The 21,696-nt window shown below is 34.2% G+C and overlaps 1 protein-coding gene across 1 annotated transcript; it reads left to right on the forward strand.

Annotated features, from left to right (window-relative positions):
* Positions 1-15,429: 15,429 nt before the first annotated feature.
* LOC134268442 (uncharacterized) lies at positions 15,430-16,292 on the forward strand. The gene is made up of 3 exons (XM_062750700.1): positions 15,430-15,690; positions 15,872-15,950; positions 16,057-16,292. The coding sequence occupies exons 1-3, from the start codon at positions 15,430-15,432 to the stop codon at positions 16,290-16,292; spliced, it is 576 nt and encodes a 191-aa protein (XP_062606684.1).
* The last annotated feature ends 5,404 nt before the right edge of the window (positions 16,293-21,696 follow it).

Genomic DNA, 21,696 nt, shown 5'->3' on the forward strand with positions numbered 1-21,696 from the left:
GGGCGGATTTATATATATTGAATACACTGTATATTTATTTAAATTTTGCATTTTTACTACAATGTCCTTGAGAGTAAAGTTACACTAGTTTGTGTGCGCAGGTGGATTGAGTTGGTGAGCATTTTCTTTGAGTTACTATTGGTTAAGAATTTCCATTGGCTGTTTTCATAATGAACCATCATATCAGGTTGTTCCGTTTGTATTATAAGCTAGCCAAATCTAAATTCAAATCACTGCAGATCCAGCGCCCTGATTAGACACTTTCACGTCGCACAAGGTATTTTATTATATAATTCTAACTTTAATTTACAATTTTTCTTAGTAAATGAACGACTAAGATAATCAGTAATAAAGTTTAATATGTATTTACTTGTCATGCGTAATGCATTACTATGTATAAATTGTATATATTTACATGTACTTATATTTTTTTGTAGAATCACCTCATATGGAATTACGTAATATATAGAAACCTACATCTTTATTTCACTTGGTCACATTAGGTATATTCCTCTGCAATGTTCATTAATCTCATAAAAGTTTGTGCACATCACATAACAGGGAGATGTGTGCACAACCAGAGGATAAAAAGATTGTGGAGGGAAGTACACACATAAGTTTCAAGCTTCCTCTATAACACATTATATACTCTTGAAGACAGTGGTAAATTGTTTATAGCATTTAAAAAATATACAAGTATTTCATTGGATTCTTCTCCTACGTATTAAGAATAACATTAAAATTTTTGAAAGTACAAAGATTTGACAATCAAACCTGTAAAGAGATTATAGCTTTAAAAAATATGTGATATTACAGTATATGATAGGCCAACTTAAAAATTGTTACCCTCTCCTGACCGATTGGCTAAAAATGGCACTCAAACTTCTCTCTAAATTCCAAGACACAATGTCTTTGATTCCTCTTATCTCGACAATAAATATATTGAAAATTTTCGTGAAATAAGATTTTTCCACCTACCTGCCGACATAAATTTTATACTGGTGGGGAGAGGCAAATAAACATTTATTTACATATGGCCATTTAAAATTCATACCTGCTCCAAATTCTCTATTGAGTCTCGTGACCAAATACTGTAGATGCCTTTAATTTCACGTGTCTTAAATTTCATGGTTTGTTAGAAATAAACCTTTCACGGTGGTTTTAATTTCAAGGATAATCGTTTGTAAATATTCAGGTCCCAAGACTGTTTGTAGTTAGAACTGACATAAAATAATAATCACAATGGTTTAAAGTTCGCGGAGAAATATTCAATTGTGAACATGGTGAAATTAAAAACACCGTAATGTTTTCCACTTCTACAGTATCTATACAATTTAGATTTGCAGGCAATCCATTCATTAGTTTAAGAGGTCGAGGAAACTACCTTATATGGATATTGTTGTTATTGCGCTCAAAGGTGCTCACAACAAACAATAAATTATTGTCTAATCCAGTGACAATCGCATCATCTCGGGTCTTTCCGTCAGAGGTCGGAAAAACGACCTCGAATGTATATGGTAGCCGCCATGACAACCCTCCTTTTTCATGATCTTGGAAATAAATGCATGGAGACCTTTTATCTGTGGAATTTGGAGTTTAACTTTATTCAATGTAATGATATTGACTGAAATATATTACAGAAGGAACTTCTAACTCCCCCTACCTTACATTTGACTAAACAGGAAATGTATAAATTTTTAACATCCGGCGATGTTAATACATTCGAGGTCGTTTTTCCGCTAGTCGGAAAGGCCCGAGAAGTTGCGATTGATCCAGTGAATGAGCAGCAAAGCATGCTGGTCTACTACGTGTTTACAATTCACTTCAAACACGTGGTTCAGGTTAATTTACGACATGATTTCAAAAGCCTAACGGAGAGTCAACTAATATAATTTTTAAGTTAAAAAAGAAAATAAGTACCTAGTTCCATGCTCACATTAGCAAACAAAGATACTATTCTGTGTTAAATTGTACGTTGAAATACCTCTCACAAACTCTTTGCAGGCAATAAAAGTGTTTATTTTCTTACTTGACATTCGTATTTTACTGTATGCTTTTGCTCTAATTAAATTTTTGACTTAAGGCTCATGCATTCTTAAACACAGTGTATTGCTGTATGACATTTATTCTACACAATTCTTCTATTTAAGTCTCACTGCGTACAATGATATATATAAAAAAATCCGCAGCACCATGTGCAAATAGATCTACGTGAATCTCGCAGTCTGTAAAGTTTTGCTGAATTAAGTACAGCTGCTGGGATGTGTTTTTAGCTCACCTGAGCCGAAGGCTCAAGTGAGCTTTTCTGATCACATTTTGTCCGTCCGTCCGTCCGTCCGTCTGTCTGTCTGTCTGTCTGTCCGTCCGTCTGTAAACTTTTCACATTTTCGACTTCTTCTCAAGAACCACTGGGCCAATTTTGACCAAACTTGGTACAAAGCATCCTTGGGTGAAGAGGAACTTAAATTGTTAAACTGATGGGACATATCCCCTCGCAAGGGGAGATAATCAAGAAAATACAAAAATAGGGTTGGGTCATTAAAAAATCTTCTTCTCAAGAACCACTGGGCCAGTAAAGCTGAAACTTATGTGGAAGCATCCTGGGGTAGTGCAGATTCTAAATTGTTCAAATCATGACCCCCGGGGGAAGGGCGGGGCCACAATGGGGAATCAAAGTTTTACATAGAAATATATAAGTAAACTCTTTGAAAATCTTCTTCTCAAGAACCACTGGGCCAGAAAAGCTGAAACGTATGTGGAAGCATCCTGGGATAGTGTAAAATTTAAATTGTTCAAATCATGACCCCCGGGGGAAGGGCGGGGCCACAATGGGGAATCAAAGTTTTACATAGAAATATATAGGTAAACTCTTTGAAAATCTTCTTCTCAAGAACCACTGGGCCAGAAAAGCTGAAACTTATGTGGAAGCATCCTGGGAAAGTGTAGAATCTAAATTGTTCAAATCATGACCCCCGGGGGAAGGGCGGGGCCACACCCTAACAATAAAATACTATAGTAAATCAAAGTAACAAAGTTTTTGTCAAAGTTTTTCAAAGTATCAAAGTTTTCGCCAAAGTTTTTCAAAGTATCAAAGTTTTCGCCAATGTTTTAAAAAATGTTAAAGTTTTCGCCAAAGTTTTTCAAAGTGTCAAAGTTTTTCAAAGTATCAAAGTTTTCGCCAAAGTTTTTCAAAGTGTCAAAGTTTTCGCCAAAGTTTTTCAAAGTGTCAAAGTTTTCGCCAAAGTTTTTCAAAGTGTCAAAGTTTTCGCCAAAGTTTTTCAAAGTATCAAAGTTTTCGCCAAAGTTTTTCAAAGTATCAAAGTTTTCGCCAAAGTTTTTCAAAGTACCAAAGTTTTCGCCAAAGTTTTTCAAAGTATCAAAGTTTTCGCCAAAGTTTTTCAAAGTGTCAAAGTTTTCGAAAAAGTTTTTCAAAGTATCAAAGTTTTGGCCAAAGTTTTTCAAAGTGTCAAAGTTTTCGCCAAAGTTTTTCAAAGTATCAAAGTTTTCGCCAAAGTTTTTCAAAGTATCAAAGTTTTTCACCAAAGTTTTTCAAAGTGTCAAAGTTTTCACCAAAGTTTTTCAAAGTATCAGAGTTTTCGATAAAGATTATCAAAGTATCAAAGTTTTTGATAAAGTTTTTCAAAGTGTCAAAGTTTTCGATGAACTTTTTTATAGTGTCAAAGTTTTCGATTAAGTTTTTCAAAGTGTTTAAGTTTTCGATAAAGTTTTTCAAAATGTAAAATTATCCAAGTTTTCAATTAACTTTTTCAAATTATCAAAGTTTTTGATAAAGTTTTTCAAAGGTCAAAGTTTTCGATAAAGTTTTTTAAGTGTCAAAGTTTTCGATAAAGTTCTTCAAGTGTAAAATTTTTCCATAAACTTTTTCATAGTTTCAAAGTTTTCGATAAAAATTTTTAAGTGTTAAATTATCCAAGTTTTCGATAAAGTTTTTCAAAGAATCAAAGTTTTCGATAATTTTTTTCAAAGCGTCAAATTTTTCGATAAAGTGTTTCAAAGTGTCAAAGTTTTTTTGATAAATTTTTTTCAAAGTGTCAAAGTTTTCGATAAATTTTTTCAAAGTGTCAAAGTTTTCGATAAATTTTTCAAAGTGTCAAAGTTTGCGCCAAAGTTTTTCAAAGTGTCAAAGTTTTCGCCAAAGTGTTTCAAAGTGTCAAAGTTTTCGCCAAAGTTTTTCAAAGTATCAAAGTTTTCGCCAAAGTTTTTCAAAGTGTCAAAGTTTTCGCCAAAGTTTTTCAAAGTATCAAAGTTTTCGCCAAACTTTTTCAAAGCGTTAAAGTTTTCGCCAAAGTTTTTCAAAGTATCAAAGTTTTGGCCAAAGTTTTTCAAAGTGTCAAAGTTTTCGCCAAAGTTTTTCAAGGTGTCAAAGTTTTCGCCAAAGTTTTTCAAAGTATCAAAGTTTTCGCCAAAGTTTTTCAAAGTATCAAAGTTTTCGCCAAAGTTTTTCAAAGTGTCAAAGTTTTCGTCAAAGTTTTTCAAAGTGTCAAAGTTTTCGTCAAAGTTTTGCAAAGTGTCAAAGTTTTTGTCAAAGTTTTTCAAAGTGTCAAAGTTATCACTATAGTAAATCAAAGTTTTCAAAGTGTCAAAGTTATAACTATAGTTAACTACAGTTAACTATAGTCAACTATAGTATTTTTTTGTTAGGGCAATGGGGAATCAAAGTTTTACATAGAAATATATAGGTAAACTCTTTGAAAATCTTCTTCTCAAGAACCACTGGGCCAGAAAAGCTGAAACTTATGTGGAAGCATCCTGGGATAGTGTAGAATCTAAATTGTTCAAATCATGACCCCCGGGGGAAGGGCGGGGCCACAATGGGGGATCAAAGTTTTACATAGAAATATATAGGAAAAATCTTTGAAAATCTTCTTCTCAAGAACCACAGGGCCAGAAAAGCTGAAACTTATGTGGAAGCAATCTGGTATAATGTAGATTCTAAATTGTTCAAATAATGACCCCTGGGGGAAGGTTGGGGCCACAATGGGGAATCAAAGTTTTATATCGAAATATATAGGAAAAATCTATGAAAATCTTCTTCTCAAGAACCACTGGGCCAGAAAAGCTGAAACTTATGTGGTAGCATTCTGGTATAATATAGATTCTAAATTGTTCAAATAATGACCCCTGGGGGAAGGGCGGGGCCACAATGGGGAATCAAAGTTTTCTATAGATATATATATAGGAAAACTCTTTGAAAATCTTCTTCTCAAGAACCAATGGGCCAAAAGAAGTGAAGCTTATGTGGAAGCATTCTGGGGTATTGTAAATTCTAAAGTATCAAAGTTTTCGCCAATGTTTTAAAAAATGTTAAAGTTTTCGCCAAAGTTTTTTCAAAGTGTCAAAGTTTTTCAAAGTATCAAAGTTTTCGCCAAAGTTTTTCAAAGTGTCAAAGTTTTCGCCAAAGTTTTTCAAAGTATCAAAGTTTTCGCCAAACTTTTTCAAAGTGTTAAAGTTTTCGCCAAAGTTTTTCAAAGTATCAAAGTTTTGGCCAAAGTTTTTCAAAGTGTCAAAGTTTTCGCCAAAGCATCTCTACACCATTCTTAACTGTTAAATGACCACCTGAAGTCTTGTATACATGACACTACGTGAGTACATCTCTGAGTTGGTTGTTGTAGAGCAGGGAATACACGTGAAGTTTTTATTCTCCAAATACGTACAAGCAATTGTCCACGAAGACACTCAATGGAGCGGAGAAAGTCACAATATTACCTTTGTTAGTAATTGTAGTGAATTGTTTGTAAATGTGAGCATCGAATTGGTAGATAACGATGTAAACTTTGTGTTAAGCATGAAAAATGCTTGAAAAGATGCATCATGTCTTTCCGACAGCGATTTTAAGAAAAAACTGGCATTTTCTAAACGTAGTATACTTTGTAGTAACCCAACTCATTAAGGGGATTGGTCGATTTGTCAGTCCCATGGGTATCTCATTTAGAATGTAAATTTATTCTGACGTCACGGAAAATAGTTTCCTCGACCTTCTTAAAAAAAATTTTAACCAGGTCCGTCATGCAAGATACTCCTGCCAACGAGTATTCCAGCACATCTGTACTCCTTCAAACATTGGTGAGCTTGACAAATTTTTTTAGCGCAGGGACATGAGGAGAGTTATTGCGTATAAAACTGGTTCTCGGCAGAATTTATATTCCTATCACATCTATCAGAACTGTTTAATAAAAGTTGAAAAACCTTACATACATTGCAAAAAAGGCCCATGGGCCAAAACTCTCACCTGTGTTTTTTTGTTTTTTTTTTGTTGTTTTTTTTTCAGGACAGATAAATACGCTTAAAAGGAACACTATAACAATAATTTGAAGCTTCTAAAAATGGAATTTTATTTCCAATGGCTTTCACATAACTTTATTTTGAACTGAACGGAAAAAACAAATTAAGTTTATAACGAAGTAAAATGAACCCACCCTGGAACTCCGATATTTGTGTTATTATTATGCTTTGGGTTAAAATTTATTTAATACCGAAACAAATAAAACTTTTATCACCTTCAATTGACAGGGACCCCGTATAAAGTTGAGGAGGTTTTGTCATCTGTGCCAGTGGGTAAGAAGCTTATTTTACTGCACTTGAAAAGCCTACACAACTTACCGAAAAATATTTTTCGGGACCTGCATGTTCCAAGGCAATTTCGCCACTTAATTTAACGTACAAATTTCAAGTGGGGTCAATTTTGTGCTTTATGCCACGAAAGGCACTCTTCGAAAAAGCCTGGACACAATGATTTCCGGTGTCTTGTCTTGAACAATGTGTCCCCTAAACTTTTTCAAACTTTATCCAGGGCTTCTTCTTGTACATTAGACCTAAGACAATCACATGTTCATGTTTGATTATTAATTCAAGGAAATACTATTAAGGGAGCAAAGAGTTAATACTTCAAGAACATTCTCAGATTTCACAGATGAAAACTTTTAAGCTCAAATCTGCTTTTAATTTTCTCCTTTAAAAACATTATCAAGTCTTTCACATAAAATATGCATCCTCGTCCTTAATGGTATATCCACAAAATGTATAAACTAAAGTCAGGAATTTATCATAAAATTAATTCTGTTTCCGACATAGTCATATGAAGTAGGTCATTCACATACAGCAAAACACACTTACAAGGAATTGTCAGGATAATACAATTTTGCTTTGTTTTCAACCTACATGTAATTCAATACAGATATTTTACCTTCACAAATTGTTTTAAAAGCAAGGGGAGTAAAATTCATTTTGTTATAAGCATAAATTCATGAAGCGAAAGTTTGATTTAAATGTGTTTTACTGTCGTTTTATGATCAATCATTATTTTAAATCTTACTCTACAATCGCTGTAGAAGATGTTGAACTTTCTTGCAGGGTCCTTTGAAGATCGTCATCCGCGCTATCCACAATCTCTATAAAGCTCTAATCCTCCTCAGATAAACCAAAGAAAAACACAAGAGAATATTGAAGTACACCTCCACACATACATGTATCAAGAATTTCAGAGGAAATGTAGCAGTCCCATATACAACTTAATGTACTGAGTATAGTAGTAATATTTTTTGATTGCTACTGAACACTTACCGGAAGAGGCCTAATTTCTGCATTGGGAGCAATATTTGCCTTCACACTACCTTTGTTATTTTCGCTATCATTCTTAAGGTTGGCCACTGACACAAAGTTTCATTTTCCGTCAACAGTAGATCCTCTACGCATGGAACATCCACTTTGGTAGCAAGGGGTTCTTCAGAAATTATCCATTGCATGTCTATCAATTTGAATAGAATTAATAAATTATAAATGTATGAATGATTGAAATGAGTAAATTTATTAATCTAAAATGATTCAGTACTGAGTAGTTATGGTTTGATTTTAATAATAAAATGGGTTATACTTAAATAGTCTATCAAATAACAATACTTTAACATTTTCTCAATATACAGTATATGCAAACACTTTCAATGGATATCTCGTGCACTTTGCTTTCAATATGCAGGAAAGTGCTCGAATTCACTTCAACATAAACTGAATGAAAATATTGTGTTAGTCTAGTCACAAAACAAAATAAGGAAACGTGTAAACATTTTCAATTAAGGTAATTCCACCCTCCTATGATGCCATAGGTTTTTGCAAAAACTGTAATTAGTTAAAATTTGTACCTTATAGAGAAATATCTCTTGGAAGAATGCTTTACAATAGGTGTAATGATAAATATTGTTTAGTTAAAGAATTCAAAAAATGCATATTTTCTATATTTAATCAATTATTCAATCTTTAAATAATGTTTACAAGGGCAATAACTCCTTCTAAGGTCTCTTCATTCAGGCATCTGCTTTTCTGGGAAATAGTTTACCTGATATTCACAATTCAAAAGTATCTTTTAGGTAGGAGGTATTAAAGAACACTCAGCATCAGAATTATGCATATTAACCAGTTTTTACATATTTTTCTCAATACTTTTAACAAAAAATGTACAATTTTTTGATGTTGACATACAGTTCTGTTTATTTATGTTTTGCATCTTAATAAATATGGTGACCTATACATTTTTTGCAATGAATGGAAAGTTTAAAGTATATTGAATGAAAATATATGCAGTTTTTGTACTTTGAACCTATAAAATTGTGAGGATGGAAATTCCTTAAACAAAGAACAAGAGATATTTCAATATTTTTTTTTCCAAATCAAGACCTTAAAATCGACCAAGGTCATTCAGCTTTTCCCGTAAGAAATTTACATCTTTCTCATCAACTGATCTTGATGTTGCACTGTCAGTTGTATAACTCCATTTTTAAAGAGATAGCCTCATGTTTTTAACCGACCTTGAGTTATTTACACTCTGAAAAGAGTTCAGCTCCCTACCGGAAAAAGAGGAGAACCTGCATTTGAATACTTTGGATGTACCGGTAGTTATTTTTAGATGGCGTCTATTTCTTCATTTGTATGCTGGAAAATTTGTTCCTTTGATGCAATCCTTCATATAATCTTTTATACACAAGCTGATTTGAACATTTAAAATATTGCCCCATTTCAGGGACAGTGTAGCCAATGTTTTGAAAAATTGCAGTTGTTCTCTCAAGATGAATTTCTTAGGTCTTCGTCGCTGCCTTATGGGAAAAATTAGACTAATGATACAGTAAATTTTGCTTAAAACTAACATTTATACTCAACAACATGTCCATAGACAATGCATGTCACGACATGTCATATGAGTATAATTTTAATCATATTCAAGCTTTAATTATGTTTATATAATTAATGGTTTACTAGCAAATACAATATCATATATAACAATAAAACACCTTTATTTAAATATTGTAGAAAAGAATACATGCAATATTACTCATTAAATTTAATATTTTAGATCTTTACAACAGCATGTAAGGCCAGATATATGTAAGTTATCTTCTTATTCCTGTAGAAATTAACAAATTCCTGTGGACTGCCTTCTCTACACCATCTTCATCTGAAATAAGACGGTAAACAGGGACACACTTGCGCTTATATAGGATTCGCACCCCTACAATTACTTTTTTTCTTGTGACAGTAAAATGGGTAACTTCCTGCAATCCGTGTCTTTTTAATTTAATTGAATTAAAGTTACATGGAAGGAAGTACAATAAGCATTTCCGAATTTTGGCCCTCGAGTTTCATATGACATATGGATTTTACCACGTAACATTCTCAGTTTAATATTGATGCAGCCTCTTGTCTATAGCATATTTGTAAGTATTTGAATGACATGGATTCAAAAAATGTAAATTCAAGAATGAATGTCCTGGAGATTAATAATCGACCAAGGAAATCAAAGTTGGTGATGGGGATGACAAAAATCTGAGGTGGAGGGAAAAAAAATCAAGTACTAAACATGTTGAAATGCTTAAGAATTGTATAATGACCAGTGTCTATACGTATACAACTGATATGGATGCCGACATAATAGTATTTAATATGTTTTAACAGGTTCCGTTAGAGAACATATGGTAAAATGCATACAAAGCGCATTGTTGATCAGAGATATGCAATAAATTTAGGTGGAGGTGTTTCAAAAACATAAAAAGGGGTAAGTCAGTGATAGGAAGTTTTCTTCCAGTTTGAGGAATAATATGAAGAAAATGGCCCAAAGGACAGTCACAGTAATGTTTGTTTCCATGGTTACGTGGAACTAGTCCGTTACTTATCAGATCACGAATCATAGTATTAAGAACAACACACCAACATTGTCTGTTATCATGAAAGTGTACCTGTTAACCTCCATATAACGCAAACGTCTTCTTGTAGAACTCTGTTTCTTCCGTTGAGGTTTAACTTTACCATAATGTAAATTTCTTTTTGTCATTTCATGTGAGATGATGATACTACATGTTTTTAAATATCAGAAAAAAGAAATTTGAAATGCATGTTTTAATGCATCCATATCCCTTCAAAGGCACGTGGCTTGACGTCATCGTCGCATGCCTCAGGTGCCCTGCGTTTATCAAACTTTTGGTGTCCGGAGATCTTAGCTCCGACTCTTTTTGCCTTGACAATACCGCGCTGTTTCCTACTCTCTTTCACTCCCAGATCGTCGCCGAACAGTTTGTCCGGCACTGGATGTTCATTTGAGCATAATGTGCGAGATTCTTCGTACAATTGCCTTTCCGAGCAGGGTTGAGTTCTATGTAGTAGAATGTCCTTAATACACATTTTCTGGCTTAACTGCGCCCGGATTTCTACGTTTGATTTTGGTGTAACGATAAATGGGAAATTTTTTTGATCAGTCGTTTTTTTCACTCAACCCTTTGATTTTGTCTGCGTCCAAAATTGAGCGAAGACTATCATTTGCTCCTTTTGCTAGTCTTTTTATTTATCGCCTCACTACATTTATCTTCAACATCGAAACAATCCACCAGTCCGTATAGCATGTCGTCACAATCACTGTCTACAACTTTATTTACTTCTTCCAGTAACTCATCTAAATCATTTTTCGCGCCATCTTCGTCTTCAGACACATCACTGAGATCTAGACCTAATGGTCATGGTTTGTCATCCTCAGCCTTTCGTTTTTAACCCTGTTTTGTTTGAGTTCGCAGACTGTCGATGTTAGAGATGTAATATTCTTCTGCATTTCTTTCATCAAGGCGACTGTGCTGGTATTGTCACAACTGTTGCCCCTCTCCCTTTCATCATTTCCAGGAGATTTGAATAGGGGAGTAATTAGCTTTTTTACATTCAGATGGAACGTGGCCATTTCTTGGACTTTTTCATCGTAAAAGTTAAAGTGTCGGCAATAGCATCTGAGCTAATTTTTAACATTTTTTCAGAAATAGCATCCATTCCTGTAAACTACGAATTTGACATTGCTAAAAATACAAAACAAATGGAAATGTTTGGAATACAAAAAGACCCCTTAGTCATTAACTGTTCAATTTCCGGTGGGGAATTAGCATATTTCGCAGAAAATTTATCTCCAATGCCTCTAAAGAAGTCGTTTAAACTATTGACCATGTCTTTTACATTGGAAATCGATTCTCCATTCATTTGTAAGTACTGTGGTCTCATTAATATTCGTTGAGCACCATTTTTTTGTGGATTTTGTTGTTGAACAGATCCACGAATTCAAATGTTCATTGAATTAAGAAATATGCCATTAATTTGTATAAGCAATGCTTTTGTCCACGAAATTACGTATCTACAAATACGTCTGTTTAATAAAATCCACGAAAATTGATGAAACTACAGTATGATGGTGAAGCTGATGCTGATTTCGTTGTTAAAAATTGCTTTAATTCTCTTCACATGTCCGTTGGTTTTGTGTACGCTTGATTAATAGCATTTTCCAAAACTCACATTTTGCATCGTTTATTATACAGGCCCTGAGACGTGACACTACCCCCAAAAAGCGTGTAAGAATCTTTTCGTGCAAACCGTGTAGCGTTTCATGTAAACCGTGCAGAATCTGTTGCCATTTGCAGCTGTGACATTTCCAAATGGATTTAGACTGTACCAGGTCAGCCGTGGCTATAATCATGATTGTCACATTATAGTGAAATGATCTTACTGCAGATCACTTAATTTTCACGACTTAGTATTTTCACGAGATAGTCATTGACTCTTCATTAGAAAGACAAAATGTTCACGGTTTGTGGTCATTGCTCTAAATAAAATCTTACAGAATTCTATTAAACACCAGAGTGAAATTTTCACGATCATCACATAAATAAAGTTCTTGCGAACGAAAAGAGATTTTCAGTGTATTAAAGTCCTTGTTGTTAAAAGCTATTAACTTTCAATTCCTAAGGATTTAAAAAAATATATATGTGACACAATTCTTTATTTAAGAAACGCAGAGGAGGCAGCAGGGCTGGACAGGGATGGTTTGGAAAATAGAGGTACATGTACATGTACTATGAGCGCTAAATTCACTGAAAGATAACCACCCCATCCCCTAACACACACACCTCTTATGATCTTAATTTAAAATGTCCCAACTCAAAATATAGCTACTCACTAAAAGAGCATGAGCCATGTTATGCATAAAATGGTCCTGTATTTACATGTATATCAATAAATTAACTATCACCCTCTTTACCATTTCATATATCAAAAATAAATAGACACATGGTGCTCTCATTTCCTATAAAAATTCCTTTTTGAGGATCCAGTTATTGGATAACAGATTTGAAAAATTGCAATGTTCTTGAAAGGATGACTGCACTTAAGGAAACTTAGAAATTGCGACATATTTAATTTTAAAAATGGGCATATTTCTTTTAATGGTAGGATTGACCAGTGTCTTAACTGCAACTTCGTGTAATTACGTTAATTAAAAGTTCGTATTAACGAAGTTCGAAGTCGTTTTTAAGGGGAAGGGTCATCGCATATTCTGGAATCTCCGTAGGATAATGAGTACGCCCACCTTTTTACAGGCTTAATACATAGTCAGCGCATGTTTGTCTATTGTTCTCCTTTTTAAGGTAGCTGTATATTTATATATATTACCTCATATTAAAAAGAGATCAATAGACAAACATGCGCTCATGGTTAAAAAGAGAGAAAACTGTTTCTTCGTGTGTTCACTTTCTCTATAGTAAACAGGCCATTTTGACCACGTTGTTACCTGTCGAATATTATAATTATCCACGTGATTTCTATACCCAGGTAACTCTGTGAATACTAAAATTCCATCACGTGACGAGTAAGGAAACACGCATTCTGCTGGGCGATAGTGATTGTCCATATCTGTTTCAATCCATTCCCATCGAGCCACGGGCTATTCTTTTTTCTCTTAGATATCTATAAGATTTTTCTAATATTTATCTCAAAAGCGTTTCATTTTACTATATTTGTATATTTTCGAGTGTATTATGTGTCTCTACATGTTCGTAGTCTACAAGAAAAAAGAAATTTATTTATTATGTTTTGAACCATCGCTTAGCATGAACATCCAAAGTTAGATCCAGTAAATAAAAAATGAAATCATACCCATCCCCAGCACGCTAATTTATGGGGAGAAGAAATTAAGAAAAACTTAAATAATTGTGACGTTTTTCTTTCTTTTTTTATAAAAAGAGAAAAACTAAAGCAAGTCTTAATGTTGTTAGCGGGTATCGATCCCAGACCTCAATATTATTGATTCCGTGCATTACCGACTGAGCTAGTCGGCACTTATATTTGAACACGCGAATTGTTGACATCAGCCATTGCTGTTGATTATCAATGGCTACTTCTACCGGTCGATGTTATTTGTTACTAGTTATAAACTTTATTTGAAAACTTAAAAACTGATAGTGACAAACATGCAGAGAGAGAGAGAGAGAGAGAGAGAGAGAGAGAGAGAGAAAATGCACCAAATATAAATACAGTAACTATTCTAATTTTAGACCACTCTTCACAATATTAGCTCCGCCTCTTATGCATATTTATAAATCATCTTTCCAATCAAGGGCAGATAAGTCTATTTTCCCGGTATTTGCAGTTAGTTGGGGTAAGAAAACAACAAATTATTTTGTTGCAACGCAGTCTATAACGTTTATGACATTACCTTTCACTTGGAAATAGACCAAACTCTATAACAAATGACTTAAGGCAAAAATAAAAACAAAAATAAATGTGACAACAGAGATTGAAAAAGACCCAAAAACCGCCGTTAAGTGCAGTCATCCTTTGCAGAAAACATTTCACTTCCTTCAGCAAAGAATTAAAATATGCGCACAGCTTACGATACAAAAAATAAAACATGTTTTTGGATCTTCAGAAACAGAGCTTTCATTATGTATTGGCATATATTTTGGATCAGAGGTTGTGCTCTTTATGAAATATTGAAAAAAGCTTCAACTTTAGGTCATTTTGAAAGGAATTTACAGGAAATTAGGAAAATGACGCATTTCATGGCGTCATAATGCATTACCTAGATGGAAAATTACGTCACAATTAAGAGATACGTGGTCACCAACACTCAACAGTGATAAATACTACGTATGCTACCTAAACTGATCAGTTTTGATTTTTCAGAAATTCTCAGGGCCAAATATGGCCCAAAGTGGCTCTACCTCTTTCTTTAATGAATTTCATCATGATAATAATGAAAATCAATTTATTATCACTGTACATAATTATACAGAAACCAAATTTATAGTAAAAACTTAAACATTAAGTAGGTTTTAAATTGCTCAACAGCTCAGGAACAAACCTATTAAGAATACTTTTCTTCAGTAAAATCAGTGTTAATTTATATAAAATCTCTCGATTTACTATTTTTTTAAATAAATAAAACGTAATACTTGTACGAGAATAAAGTCGTAATGTTCAGCAAACTCGATTCAAGGCTGTGCTAACTAAGAATCGTGTATAATCATTCCTTCTACAGACGTATATACACATTGCGTAATGCCCCCATCGTGCAGCTGGTCCGCTACGCGAGGGGACAGTCTTCGAGTAACGTCAAAAGCGCCTGGGTGACTTTCTCAAGGGGGCAAAGGAATGGAATTCTTCAACTAGCTGACTTTGAACTTCTACGGAATCAAATAATTTAAGTAACATACAACTAAGATTTATTGTTTTAATATTTATGACATTTATTAATCGTTAATTAATCATTTTTCTTTGTACAAAATTATTTTTCTTAACCTCGGGGCAACTTTACCAATATGGACACTTCCACTGGTCAAGGACTAGTTCCATTTTACTAATTAGGTATGCTGAACATCTTTTATTAGTTTTAAAAACTATGTTTGTACATTATATCCAATTTTTTCCCCACTATTATTCTAAAAACAATTATACCCTTATTTATAAACTGTTAGAATTTATTTTGGGGAGAAAAACAATCATGACTTTGTAATTTAAATGGCCATTCCAACCCTAATTGGAATGTGTTATTATTTATTATATAAGAGATGAAGGAAAAAAATCGCCATCTTAATTCCAAATTCGAAGACTTCAAGAGACACGATGTTCATGTTGATTGCTATTCTGGTGATACAAGTTGATGCGCGGTGCGGGGTGACAGAGGGGGTAGTGCAGTGTCGAGACTGGAGGGAGTTTGAAGGGGGAACTACCAACGTCCTCTTCCTGGAGAGGGTCATAGGAGAGATACACATTGAAGACTATCCGGCACTGACCAGGCTGATCATCCACGACCAACAAGCCAGTTGCGATAACATTTCAGCAAACCCATGGACGACGGTCCGCATAGGCTCCCGCACTTGTCAGGTATTTATATATAGATATATTTAATTTTGTTATCTATGTCATACAAAAACAATAATTTTAATTCCCAAAAGAAAAAGGGAAATATATCGTTAAGATTTTTCAATTGAATCGATGTTATTTTAACAAAATTAAAAAAAAAGTAAATTAAAATTGAATTTTGTTTCTATCTCTTTTTTGTCAGAACGCCCAGGACTTTAGTGAACCCAAAGACGTAGCAATGACCTCCCTAAGAACTGTTGAATTGGCAGCTTTTACCTTCAGTAAGTTTTGAATTAAAAAATAAATAAATTTGAATAAATAGTATAAAGGATTATTTAAATTACTATTACATAGAAGTTGTTTCTAAAGCCATCCTTTGTTTATTAGTCACACCTTGGATATATGTTATCCTTGGAGGGACGGGTGTAGTGATACTTATATTCATGGGGATGATGGTTTGTATGGTTAAAAGAAGGTGCCAGAGGAGACGGGCGGACCTCGAATCTCAATCCCTTACAGAATTCGATGCAGTTGTCATGCGGGATTTCAAGTGTGATTCACTTTTTTTAGTGGTCATTCTAACGGTTTGTGTAAAGAGAAGAGGCCGTGAAGTACTCGTGTGAGCCCCCCCCCCACACACCTCCCCTAGTCATGCCAGCGCCTCAACCAGCGCCACTCAGACGCTCAACCAGGCAGAGGCGCCCACCAATCAGACTGTCATATTGATTTGTATTTGTAAAGATATTTTTTTCATAAACATGCTGATTTTTTCTGAAATTATGTATTTAATAAACGAAATATAAATATTTGAATTATTTGTAATTTTTGTATTATTGTGTCAGTGGTTCTTTTGTAAATTTTGAGTACAATTGCTACAGTCTGTTTCAACCGTTTACAGAATTGAAAAGAAAAAAAAGAAAGGTTGAAACTTAAAACATTTTAATTTTCACAAAAATGACAAACATTTAACTTTCGGAGGATTCTCCTTCCTGCCACCTCCTTTCTCGGCGCTTCCAGACTTTCTTCGAGTCTCTGCAGGCGCTGGTGAATACCCTCCTCCTGGATGGTCTGGAAAAAAATGTTGATATTGTAATGAAAAGGACTAGAAAATTTAAGGATGTATAAAACAAAGGAAAAAACTGAGGCCTGTATTTTCTTAAGAAAAAGTTATGACTACGAGCACAAGAAGAGAAGTTATTAGCAGAATTAAATTTGGTCGTAGTCGTAAGTTGTTTTTTTTTTATAAAACAGGTCCTCTAAAAGTTCTTGGTTAGTCAGATCATCCTTTAAATAATCTTTACTTGTGCTTTCCCGACTCAATTTTTTTTTAAAAGTAAAAGGAATAAAGAAAAAAATATATATATATTTCGTTTTATCTGGAACGTAGGGAAATTGAGTTGGTCGGGAAAGCACATTCAAACAATTTTAAAGATGACCTTACATGAAATACATTAATTAGTGTCGGATCCAGGAATTTCGCAACAAGAGGGTACAGTAAAAGGTAGAGAAGGCAGGGGGTTGTAATGAAGCCCCCTCCCCCCTCCTCCCCGGTAGGGCTATTAAGGCCACGGTCCTGATGGGGGTTCGGGGTGAATCCCTCGGAAGCTGACACATTTTGATTTACATATAAGAAATGTTATTCCGGTGCGCCGTCCCTGGATCCGTCACTGTTTACTTTCAGATAACACATGACGAATTCAGTCGCAAAGACAATTACGATCGACATGTTAGAGCGTGCAAAGCAGAATTTAAATGTTTTCATCGCATCGCACATTACATGTCCACAAGGAGCATAAGGATAAATTATTTAAGTGTGATAACTGCTGCACTGAATTCTCGGATAAGCGGCTGAGAGGGGGGGGGGGGGGGTTACCTGCAATGCTCTTTTTATATTAGTAGCATTAGTATATGACCCAAAATCTTATAACATTTGTGTTTGTTAATTTGTTTTAATTTCAAATTTCAATACGCAAAATGTAAAACACTTGCATTTAGCTTTTACGCTTTCAGCTTTTGTTATATAATAGCACAAACGATACTTATAAATTGTTTACAGTGTCATATAGATCTTACAGTCCAGGTGTTTGTACATGTATAAATTTTATTTTTTAATGCATGTAACAATTCATTATCCAGCAAAAGGCGAGCACATGAGATTTAAATACATAAAAACACAACAATACTGATAAAGATAAAAAAAACAACAGGAAATTGAATGAAATTAAATTTAACCTTTTTTATGATGAGGATTTCCATTCTGAAAACTAAACGCATATTTTTGCCAGCAATTTTTATTCATGATATCTTTTCTTCTGCATACCATAACTTTTACGCTGATTTACTCTGATTGACTATTAGCAGTTTAATAACGCTTTCAATATGTATTATTTCTTTCATTTGGTATAGTATTTAATTAGTCCCAAGACATTGCTTTAGTACACCTGCGATTTTTCATTAACCTTGCTTGACAGCACGTCGACCTCTCGCTCTCGGTTTTCTTTTCTTTCTTTATCCATTTCCTACTATCTAATTCCCAAAGACGTCAAATTTGGAAAAAAAAAATGACGTCAACACACGTTGCTTGGCAACTTACGTCATAGTAGAAAAGGAGGAATGAATATACAAATAACTTTTGTTTTTTTTTTTTATTTTTCTCATCAATAATACATCTTAAGATTGTATTTAGAAAAACAACACTGTGACAAAGCAATCGATTTATTCGACCAATGAGAGTTGCAGATACATAGAATTTGTCTTTACGGACCCGTTATTACCGCACCCGTAAAGTGAACGTTAACGGAGACGTTTGTGAATACCACGTTAAAGTTTTACGGTCACTATCGTCAGAGTCTCCGTAAAGTTAACGGACCCGTAATCTAACGGATGCTTTGTGAATAAGGTCCCTGTAAAATGTTTGTCTTTCGAGGGGAAAGAATAACATTTTTTCAAGAGTTATTTCCCCTTGTGTAACTCTTTTATCCTTCCTATGAAATATTGGAGTGTATTAGGAAGGAGAAGACCAACAGAAATGGTTTGCCGCTTTACTTTATATTACCGATTCAAATCGTACGGAGGATTTAATCAATTTATGTTTTGCAGATATCCATAACATGGACGTTATTCTAACAGATTGTTGTCTTTTGACAGAATAATTTGACAATTTGAATACATGTTACACCGATTTTAATATTTTGCTAAAATGCAACACTGATGTGAGAAAGCAATAACATGCTAAGTGCCTTTTATTATTGATAAAAACGAATCCAGAATTATGTCAACACTAGATTGACATCTCAAAGTTACATGTATATATAAAGTCTGCACAGCTTTAACACTTTACACGTAATGCTACAAAAAACCTACTCGATTTTTCTCTGAATAAAGTAACAAATACTAACATGGTGGACGACGATATCTAGATACGGTCATACTAAGAAGCCTTATCACAGATAGATGATTTGGATTGAACAATCCGTTTACGCAAATGCTTTCTACAACAGACCTACATAAATAGATTGTCTGAAATCTCTAAATCTCTTAAAGAACGACTTGAACTTTCTTTTAAAAAAAGATGAATGTCTAATTCACTGTAACATGACCAAACATTTAATTGTTATAATGTAAACCTACCTAATACGCAGGAGGAGCAGAAATTCATCAGAAGATATGCATGGGAATACTGAATAACAATAAATAATTCGTAAAGGACGTGGTGAAATCTGACTCTCGTGATACACTTGTGCAGGCTGTCTGCAGATGACAAATGAAGTCAACGGCAAGATTGATCGTATATTGTTTAACTTCCTTCTCGAGAATTTTTCACTCATATGGAGACGCCACCACTTGCCGGTGGAAGCTGCAAACCTTGGCCTATGGTCGGCACTCAGGGCCATTGAGCAAGAAGGGATCATTTTCGTGCCAGCACCTACTGCGACACCTCGATTTAAACGGTCTGATCCGAGGAACCGGTCTCCACGTCCCACTGAAGGATTCGAACCCGCGACATAAGGATTGACTCCTTACTTCGCGACTTAAGAGCAGGCACTTGTTAGAAAAATGAAACACAATTCAAAGAAAATGATAAGGAGGAACACGTTTTATATTGGTATAAACTTGCAGAAAAATTCAGGAAATTGCCCCTGTGTTATTCAAAGTGCTTCACCATGTTATAATGAAGCAAATGAGAATATCATATGTTTGTATACTGGACTTGCTGTTCTGTTTAATGGTCGCAAGAGCCATTTATCAATGCACCAGTATGTCATTGGCTTATTCTCGACAAAGGAGGTGCAACAACAGAGGTTGATGCATCTAAATTGTTTTAGAACCTCTATATATGACATGATCTTCACATCTACAATTTACTACAAACTTAATTCCATATCATATGTCATAACAGCCCGAGGGCTGATGTGACATATGATATAATATGGGTTTTAGTACGCAATATTCTATTTATCATATATTGAAAGGATTATTTTGCAAGTTCAAAAATCTCAAAGTATTGCGTTATTATTCTCGCTATCGAGTTCTTTATAGCATACGTCCGTCTTCTCCGGTGTTGAACGATTACAGTGAACACTGACAAAGTTATGTCCTATTTATAGAAGTCTGCAGAGTAGCGAGACTAGGAAACAATAAAAATAAAGTGCCGCGCCACAGCATGATACGCCCGTCAAAAAATACAATTTTCTTGAACAGTTTAGGTGCAAGAAAATCACATCAACCTTGATTCTAGGATTTTTCAATTCCTTAAAATTTTTATCAATCCTCTGTGATCTAGGCATCAATTATAATAAATATTACATCACTGATAGATTTCTGTGCTGGTTGTGTTAGACCTTGTCAAATGCCCATCATCAAATTAGTCTTAACAACTTAATCTATACCAAATTAATTTTGAAAAAAAGGCTGGCCATCAAAAGACATAATTATGTTATAAGCTGACCAGCAGTTCTTCTGTATAATCCCCAAAGGGTTGCTTAATCACTAATCAGAGCGACTGAGACAGCAAGCCTTCCTACATTGAACTCATTAATTAATCTTTAACTGGATGCTTGTCTACTCATTACTACCAAGAGAATGAAGAGATGAATGGGTCTGCACTATCTACTATAATTTTTTTTAAAAAAACATATAAAATACTCTCAGATTTTTTTTTTGGTTGACATTTAATGACCGACAGGCTTTAGTATGTTAATTCATATGGACATGCTGAATCAACCCCACCCCTTAAAATTAGTTTTTAAATTAATAATATTACATAATATCAGATTAGTCTATTGGGCAATATCAAATTAGTTTTAATTACTTTTCATCAAATTCATTACAAAACTAAAGATAGTCAACAAGAGCTATTTTTAATCAAACAGGATTACCCATTTGCCCAATTCTCAAGGGATATAGATAACGCTAATGCTCTGTCAGTTAACTGCTGCACTCAAAACCCATTAATTTCTCTCTAATTATGTTCCCCAAACGGAGTTTGGGAACATATTGTTTTTACTCTGTTTCTTATTATTATTATTTTTTTTCTTATTTGTTCTCCGGTACTTTTTTGTCCGCGAGTGTTCTCAGAAACTGTTCACCCAACTGAGCTAAAACCTTTTTAGGGTTAATAGGTGTGTAGTGTAGGTGTGCGGAACGAAGGTCATTTTGCCCGCATACGCATGCACGTGCGTGCGCGTGAAATGAGTGAATTGACTGATATACTTAATATAGCTATAACTTTTATGTTTTTTGAACAAATGTTTTGAAACTCATTACTTAAAGATATATTAATAGTATAGATAATATGACACTGTCAAATTAGCACGAACTCACGCGCATGCACGTGCGCTTCGCTCTGATTGGCTGAAACAAAAATCTCAATATCTCTGTTGTTTTTTGACGAAATGCTTTGAAATTCAAAATATAGTCATACATTAGGATATCCTACAACATGATATATAAAAGTTTCATGAAATCACGTGCATGCGCATGCGCTTTAATCTGATTGGCTGAAACTTTAAATGGCTTTATCTCCTT

The sequence above is a fragment of the Saccostrea cucullata genome, unplaced genomic scaffold (genome assembly GCF_032062105.1).
Source record: "Saccostrea cucullata isolate Sc308-1 unplaced genomic scaffold, CSIRO_AGI_Scuc_v1 ctg2509, whole genome shotgun sequence".
NCBI lineage: Eukaryota > Metazoa > Mollusca > Bivalvia > Ostreida > Ostreidae > Saccostrea > Saccostrea cuccullata.